Source organism: Bactrocera latifrons, unplaced genomic scaffold (assembly GCF_001853355.1).
Source record: "Bactrocera latifrons isolate USDA-ARS-PBARC rearing strain unplaced genomic scaffold, ASM185335v1 scaffold_319, whole genome shotgun sequence".
Taxonomy (NCBI): Eukaryota; Metazoa; Arthropoda; class Insecta; order Diptera; family Tephritidae; genus Bactrocera; species Bactrocera latifrons.
In genome coordinates this window covers 27,125-36,283 of record NW_017536841.1, presented here as the reverse complement: position 1 = coordinate 36,283, position 9,159 = coordinate 27,125, and the positions used below count along the sequence as shown (strand labels likewise).

The following is a 9,159-nucleotide window of genomic DNA, read 5'->3' as shown; positions in this document are numbered from 1 at the left end:
ACTTGCTAACTACCAGGTCTCAAATTTGAGGCAATATTTTGAGACTAAAGCTAGAGACTGTTTAGTGAATAGTAACTAGTCACAAATTGAGATTTTACCACAAAATGTCTCAAATAGAGACTAGAGACTGGTTACAGAATCCCGCTATTATATTGCTAATTAAATTATGTGCAAGTATATTAACAAAAACGAATTTTGATATTTTTAGATGGCCGAAAATATAAAACGGTTTGCTACAAGTTTACAATATTCTTAACTTTTTCGCATTACAATCAATTTGTTTTTAATTTCACTTTATTACCTTTGAACGTACTTTTTCGTAAAATTTATATTGATTTTCCAAAAATATATAAAATATTTTTATTAATAATTTCTCTTATTAATTTTTAAATAAATAAACAAATTTTACAATCAGCTGTCTAAATCCACAAGTCTGCCGCCTGTCACCATTAAATTTCAATACGCGTTGCTATATTGAACAGACTATAAAATTTTTTTGAAAATAATAAACATATGTATAACAATTGAGACAGTAATCTTCTTCGCAGCAGAATCAACAGTTTTGTTTACCGATGAAAGTGAATACAATGAAAAAGCATTACAGATCATGGCATTTTAAAAATAGCCGAAATGAACTTAGAAATGATATCATCCCTATTGGAAAACCCGGTATTATTTACCCGGTGTTATTTATATTATTTTTTCATCTTATTTGCAGAAGGTGTATCACGTTGATATGTTTAATCCCGCGGAGAGAAATATGGTCTTTAACTTACCACGCTGGTCTACTTTTCAAAAAACAATTTTAGTAAATGAAAGTTCACAAGGAACACTATATTATAAACTCTTAGTTCAAGGTAAGTACTGAAACTCTTAGACTCTAACTACAAGAAATGAGGAGTTATTTGGCCTTATTCCCGTCAGGAATAAGGCATGTCCGACTTATTCCAGTGTGAGAGCCCTTCAAAATTAGCCTTTTTTATAACATTTTCCATTATGGCAGATTGACCCAAAATTTAGTACGAATGAAAATTACTATATAGTGGTTATTTATTATATGGAGAACTATTTATTTTTAAAGTATATTAGAATAACTGATCTTTGACCTTTCAAGACCCAATAAAAGGATTTAAGCTTGTTAGCTCTCTAAAAAATAATAATATTATTCTTCAAATTACAAAACGTTTTATCAAATACCTTTAAATTTCACAAATTTATTTAATTTTCATTGTTTAAAATTTTTTATAAGTGGTCTTGAACGATTCAACAAATTCCGCCGTTTACATATTTTTTTTGGTAAGATTTCAATCTGGCCATCGCTCGTTTCCAACTGCTAAACGTCAAAACCTCTTTAACTCGATCAACTGTCAAAGTTCAGGAGGTTTTGACGTTTAGCAATTGTTCTCTCACTTCTAGTTAGACATCTCTTTGTCTCTGATTCCCGTCGTCGTTGTCTTTTTTAAACGAAACAAGAATGGCTTTTTTGAATTATTGACATGTGTCTATTATTAATTCATATTCTCCATTTTGAAACGAATATGTGAACCAGGTATAGTGGGATGCCCAACTTATTCCAGTGTGAAAGCGCCTCTAAATAAGCATTTTTATAATATTTCCCATTGTGGCCAGATCGACAAAAATAAGAATTTTTGGGCATTGCGAATGCAAATTGTGGTTTGTGAACTAGTGGAATCATAGGTACATATTTCTATAGAAATGATGCCGGTGAGAACGTAACCATTAATGGCGCCCGTTATCGCGTCATGATAGCCGACTATTTGATGCCTGAAATTGAGGGTTTGTCTGGAAAGTAATAGGATTGATTTTATTCCACCGTGACTGTAGTTTAGAGTGTGCTCGCACCGACAGGATTCGGTAGAGGGCGTTCCTAGCTTACGAACGAGCGGCTGGTCAGTTGTCTCTGAACAACTGGAGAGTCAGGACCAACATTTTCGCGGGAAATGTTTGTGTAAGCCGCCGATGCATCGTTCCTTAGAGCAGAGGTACTACATAAATTCTGTGTGAAACTATGCAAACCTGCGACAGAGACGTTTGATATGAGGTCTTTTAGAGGGTCGGGAAGAGGTCGTTGATGAAGATCGGAAGAATGAGCAAATCCGAAGTGAAATTGATGCTAATTGTTTTTTTTTACATCAAAAGCATCGTCCACCATGAATTGGTTCCTCCTGGATAAACCGTCAACCCCAAGTTTTACGTGGAAGCCCTCAAAATACTCAAACGAAGGGTTAATTGGCTCCGACAAGATATCGCAGCCGATTTGAAGTTGCACCACGACAAGGCCCCGGCTCACACCGCCTTTCTTGTGAACAGAAACCTAATCAAGGCAGGTATCCCGAGCCGCTCTACAGCCTAGATGTGGGCACCCCGGAATGGTAACGATTGGTTCAATACATTTTTTTAAATCGACTCAGTCCTTTTACTTTCGGGACAAACCCTGTATATTTTATTTATAGTTCATACGTCTGTCATTTTAAATTATACAACTTTATATGATATATTGAAATTAATTTAAAAATTATTACGCTTCTGTAAAATCACGTGTACCTTTATTATTAAATTTAATTTTATACTAGTATTGCCAACATGCAATTAACAGATAAAAATAATTAATTAAAATTGTTTAGGTATTGAAGAAACTTTTCCGACTATTGAATTGAGAATTGTACCGTTATCTTGTATTGGGGATCTGAATTCAATTATCATAAAAATGTGCATACCCTGGGCGCCAGGATTTAACAAATATCAAATTATTCGGTATCTTAATGCTACATAATATTATAAATTAGTATTTATTCTAATCAAAATCTTACTTTAAATAGCGATCCTTCAGCAGAAGTATTTTATGTGAATGTTCCTGTTTCTAGTCCAATTGGCTATAATTCATCAATGAATCCGATTTCGTTAGAAATTTTTTTGGATCCACTTTGTCGATATCAAATAAGGTACGTAGTATATCAAGAGTAATATTGTATACGAGGAGCGTTCAAAAGTAAACAGAACAAATGATTTTTTCGCCAAAATCAATTTATTTTATTTAAAATAGTCTCCTTCTGCTTTTTGCACGGCCCAAAGGCATGTCGAATGAGTGTTTTAGCTCGTTGGCCGGTATGGCCGCCAGTATGCCAGTGCAAGCCTTTTGAATTTCCTTTACGTCTGCATAACAGACCTATTACTTTCCGGATAAACCCTGTACATTTGAAATGAAAATATTCGCAAAAATCTTAGTATTCGTATGGTAAAAAAGAAGTAGAGGGCACCGGAAACAACTATGAACTTAAACTCCGGGATTATTCAAACCAATTTAAATGCCTTGCTACAATGCTGTAGTAAACCCCGTATGAAAAGGAAAATTCCTTCTAAAGAGCAAGAGCCTTTATCAAAAAGGCTCAATAACAACCTTTAGCTAGTTCCGTTTTAAATAGATTTAAATTTATTACTTATTGTTTACTTTCAATAAATAGATACACTCCGGAATACATCAACAACACCTGACAGAAATCTAATAATTCAAAACACTTTTCTGCATTTTTTGCTTATGAAAAAAGTGATTTGATGCCGATTATATATTATTCGTAAAATTTCCAGCATGAAATTATTATATATCATATAAATTATTTTTATTTGGTTTAAATTTTTTACTACAATATTGCAGTTACAAATTTTCGATTGTGGGCACAATGTCTAGAATAGCTCAACAGTTTTGGCACTGGCTGCCGTCGCATCTAACAGCTGTTATACTAGTTATCCTGAAAAATCAAATAAGTAAATTCCACGATGAATCAAATACTAAGGGTATTCGACCATATCATGGGTATTTTCAATATGCTTCGTTATATCTTATAACCGGTAAGTGCAAAATAATAATTTATTATTTCTACAAACCTGTGCAAGGAAAATCTCAAATAGATTATGCTATAATATGCTTGTTATAATCTGTATTTTTTCGAAAAACTAATAATTACTTTAATCTATTTTTCAGGTTGTCGTGTATTGTTCAAATTTTTAACACACTATGATGATAACGAAAGTGGGCGAGAAATTTCAATTTATCCGGCTGTAATTATTCATGGCACCGCTATAGTATTATCAATATTACTTGTTTTTTCAGTTTGGACTGCAATCATTCTAAATGCGTATGGACTTTCTAAACTAATAAATTGGTATATAATATATATATATATATATAGTAAATTAACTGTGGTTATTTCTAAAAAAATTGCTTATAGGTTTTTACTGAGGTCGGTACTCTTGCCCATAACAGACACATTCCCAATTTTATTTGCCGCATTCCTGATTTCGCTGGCAATAAGGACATGTGGAACAGTGGCACTAATCATAACATGTGCCTTATATTTATTGTTGGTACGCATGCATTGTAGAAGTGCTTCTTTATATATTCTGTGTATTTGTTTGTCTAAAATGTTATATAGTTAAAAAGAAGCGCATTGTGTATAACATACATGCTACAATTGAATACATAAATTGTTCAAAATTTTTTATTTCTTAAATAAAGAATGAAAATCAAACCCATTGGGATGATGAACCACCGGAGAAAAATTTTGTGAAAGTAATATTATATTAAATAATTTCTCATACTTGTTTTTAATTTTACCTCTTCATTATAATCATATTTTTATAGAAAAAATGCTCAAGTATTAAATTTATTATTCATTTTAGATATCGAATGCTTACAGCGACTACTTGGAGAATTGGTTACTAAAAACAGCAGTGTCGTTGCATGCAAAAGTTCGTAGCTTTTATGATAAACAAAATGGAATAAATACAACACCAACAACAGGCATATCAAGCGATACAACTAGTCTTATGAGTTTAATTCGTTGTGATGGAATGAATAATTTCTCTTTTCACTTATCTCTTTTCAACTTGCTTACTATTATGACTTTTTTGAACAGCATGACTTTCGTTGCTTGGATGAAGGATCGCAGGTGATATTCTAAACTATTAATACTTTCAGTTTAGTAGATACATGTAATCAAAAGTACTTATACCCATTATATATCGTGAGTTTTGGCGTTAAATGTAACTCATAGTTTAGAAAATGTATATTTACGTTTTCCTTATTTCTATGCTAATAAATTTTTTACGTTTCATGTTTTTATTTTTGATAATAATTTTGTAAGTATTAATGTGATCATATTTTTTCTTAATTTGTATTTGTATAGAATTGTAAGTCGCGGAACAGACCCATCTCTACTTCCCACTGTAATAGTCATATCTTCCTTGAGTCTTTTATGGCGATTAAAATCACCTAAAAAAATGTAAGCAAACAATATAGTTATTGATACGGCAAATAATAATAACTATAATAAAACACATTATTCATAACGTAAATTTATTGTTTTCAGCTTTTCTTTCCGAATTGGCTACCGAATAGCATCGTTACTCATATATATGGGTGCTGGAGCTTGCATTATTTACTGCCAGGACGCATTGTATAAGCTAAACTATTTAATTGCCGGAACTTTTGTATTGATAACAGTGATGGAATTGGTAGGACAATGTTATAAGAAATTTAGCCTTTGAAAATGGTAAAAAGAGAAAAACTTAATAGTAAGTTGAAATCTATTGGGAATGGGAAGATTTAAGGAAAAACAATTTATGCACCTTTAGTCGGGAAGATGAAGATGAGGAAGAGGTTAAATTTTAAGAGTTAAGGGCTTATCTCGATTTCCTTGAAAAATTGAAATAAGCAAGTTTTTGGTTCATTATTTGTTATTTCTTTTAAAGAAATTTTGTTAAAATTTAACTTTTTATTTTTTATTTAAAATATTCATTTCTTTGCCATATTATGTTCATCGGAAAAAGACTATAATTTTTAGATTATAAACATTGGTTAACAAAATTTTAACATTCATTGTCACATATAAGTTAGATCAAATTTTTTATGTACGCGTACAAGAGCCATTAAACAATAATAAGTGAATGAAAAGAAATTAGCACGTTAGGTTTTCTTTTGATATTAAAATATGTATATTTTCTTCAAAAATGCAAACATATACATATGTAGATACATTTAGAGAAATTATTGCTTAATATAGAAAAAAATATTTATGATTTACATGAGTACTTGATTTTTGATTTTTTTTTTAAGTCTACGACAATAAAAAAAAAAGTTTGTATTTCTTAAGAAAGTGTTTATTTATTCATGAATATCTATTATGTCCCCTTCAAAGTAATCACCCTTCGATAAATTACACTTCCACCAGCGTTTTTTCAATCTTCAAAGCACATAAAAAAGTATTTTTTTTTTTGTGATTTTGTTTGGATCCTCGTGGCTTGACGTTATGCTTTCATGGTCTTTTCAGTTTTTGGTCGGAGGGACCATTCTCTGTTTTTTTCTCCAAATATTCGTGTTAATTACGTATTTAGCCGATAATACCAAGGAAAAGTACCGTACTGTGCGGTTTGCCGTATATATAATTTTTTTATTTTTATTTTCAATATAAAACTATACCAAGGATAATGGGATGCCCAACTTATTTCAGTATGAGAGCGCCTCAAAATAAGCGTTTTTTTATAACATTTTCCATTGTGGCCAGATCGAACGAAATAAGAATTTTTGGGCATTTAAATTAAAATGCCCAATTGCACTTCCACACCACCCAGGAGGTATGCAAAACGGCGCGTTACCGAAGTTACTTTTCGGTGCTCGGTTCTCCTTTAGGCCTATATCACCCATTAATTAATTTATTTACATAAAGCAACAAAACGATAACAAGTCATTAGTATACGAGTATAACGAAAAAAAAAACGAAACGATAAATGTATACATATAACGTTAAAAACAAAACAATAACAATTCATGCAAAAAATATATAAAAATATCACAGTAACAAATTGTTTACATATACACAAATGCTTAAATTTGAATCCCAAATTCTAAATTCCCTTAAAAAAATTGCTTTCTTATTTAGAGTTAATCTTAGTGTTTAAAATTTTTTTACTTTTTTATATTCTATCGTAAGTTTAAGTTCGCTTATTGTAACCACTAAAAATCCAACATTTTTACAAATGCAATAAAATCCTCAGGCGGTTTCACTAAGCATTTGTCTATTTGATTTTGATGCATTATGATGAAATCGCCGAATAAATTTCATCTCCTAAATATGGTAAAGGCAGGGAACATGTGTGCAGCTTGAAAATTTTTAAATAAAAATAGCCGCAAAAGTAGCTAAACCCATTTTCTTTCAAAAAATTAATTTCTAAATTAGTGTTGGAGTGTTCATTCAATAGTGAATCCTTGCACACATTAAATAGAACATTATTACTATATTCCGAAATTACTGTAGGTTCTAAACGCAACTCACAGTTTCCTTTTGCTACGACGTTTACATAGCGTAGGCTCCACGATTTCCTAAACAAACTAGAGAACATATAGGGCGTTACTCTAGTACCTTCTCTGCTTCGAATCTGTCCTAAAAATGTTCTAAACTGTCCTGACATAGTCGTCTCGCCTTCAGGTACGGAAAACCTGCGTGTGACAAAAATCGCCACAATCGTCTTAAACTGTTAATATTTAACACCCACTCCTTTATAAAACTAAAATTATTGGTTATGTTGCTTTCTAAATCGTCTACGATCCGAATAGTTTTTAAAATTTGTTCTGCCTCATTTAAAAACTCTAACTATTCAGGAGAATCTACAAACACTTTTTAGTGGGTCTAACACCCCAACCCTACCGCTATTTAAAATATCAATAACTTACTAAAAAACGAAACGAATTCCGCGGTATTAATAAAGCTCCTACTATTCGAACTTAATGCTCCCGAGCTATATAGGGACAACATACCAGAAGCGACCGTATTACTCAATACTTGAGAAGCGAATTTAACTTTCATTTTTTGGAAGGTGTTTGGATAAATATAAGCATTGGTTAATTTATGCGCACACCGATAACTCAACTTAGAGTCGGTTTCATAAAAATGCACAATATCCGACCAACTTATCCGACTATTTTTAAAGAAAACCGTGTTTTTTAAATTTTGTAAGCAGTTTCGACTACTTTTTATCAAATGGGGGCTATCCTAATGGCACTTCCTTGCCATTAACATTAAAAAAAAGGCCGAGACGATGAAACACCTAACAAATTAACGAAATCCTGAAAATTGGTGCCCTAGTCGCCAACAAAATGGCAAGGAATTAGTCCTATATTTTGCAGTTAGATAATGACTTCAAGAATGTATTTCTTTAGGACATTCCCTTTGCAGGAGTCTTTTACGAAAAAATAAGCCAGTGGGTGGGACCAAGGCTCTACACCTATACCATGCACCATTATAGTCATTGCAGTTGTAGCTAATCTAGAAGGGCGATTTTCATCGCCATAATCCTCAATACCTATCACCCTACCGAATTTCCTAACATACTGCAAAATAATATTTCACTGAGGAGGAACTTTACTACAAACTAAAGAAAGAGGGTCTGACTGTTCCCTACATCTTTCTATCTCTGCGGCCATTTCAACTAACTGGGCCTTTAAACTTATATTTTCCTGCTCTTTTTCATCTAACTTTATTTTCAAAACCCTATTCTCTTCCCTCAATTTCTTCTTCCTTTCTGTACCTACTGTCAGACCCCTACCTGTTTGCGCGGCCTTATCAAAGTTAAAAGATACAACCTCCTCAAAAAATGGAAGAGGCTCTAAAATTCCATCTTCAATTTCACTTTCAATACTTGGAAAAAGCTGCCTCAATGCATTGTTTGCGAAACCTAATAAAATTGTATTTTTTAAATCGGAATTTGGGACGTCAAATGTAGGCTCAACTTTTAAATTCACATCGGGAACGGCCCTCGAACGCAATCGCTTTTCAAGGAGCATTTTTGCCGAAAAAACCGTTGAGCCAATATTTACGCCTATTTAAAGAAAAAAAAAAAATATATATAAAAATATAAATTACTTATAGTGCAAAAATACCAAACATATAAACTTATCTATTCAAATATTATTTAAATAATGCTATCAATTTCACATTGAAAATATTTAAATGAGCTCATATTAACGTTACATTTATATATTTAAGAAATTAACTTTCAAAATATCGAAATTTATCGATAATTCTATTACACTTTTTCTGTTTTTTAAATAAAATTGTAACACCGGATTTTTATTATTCAGTCACT

At 31.8% G+C, this 9,159-nt stretch overlaps 1 protein-coding gene across 1 annotated transcript in view; it reads left to right on the top strand.

Annotated features, from left to right (window-relative positions):
* Positions 1-6,049, top strand: part of LOC108970969 (GPI inositol-deacylase) — a 28,306-nt gene extending 22,257 nt beyond the window's left edge. The window contains exons 9-17 of the mRNA XM_018936720.1: positions 719-857; positions 2,646-2,775; positions 2,841-2,963; positions 3,674-3,867; positions 4,001-4,181; positions 4,248-4,383; positions 4,699-4,967; positions 5,205-5,300; positions 5,388-6,049. Coding sequence (XP_018792265.1) covers positions 719-857; positions 2,646-2,775; positions 2,841-2,963; positions 3,674-3,867; positions 4,001-4,181; positions 4,248-4,383; positions 4,699-4,967; positions 5,205-5,300; positions 5,388-5,565 — 1,446 coding nt within the window. The 3' untranslated portion in view covers positions 5,566-6,049. The remainder of the gene's footprint in view (positions 1-718; positions 858-2,645; positions 2,776-2,840; positions 2,964-3,673; positions 3,868-4,000; positions 4,182-4,247; positions 4,384-4,698; positions 4,968-5,204; positions 5,301-5,387) is intronic.
* Positions 6,050-9,159: the final 3,110 nt, after the last annotated feature.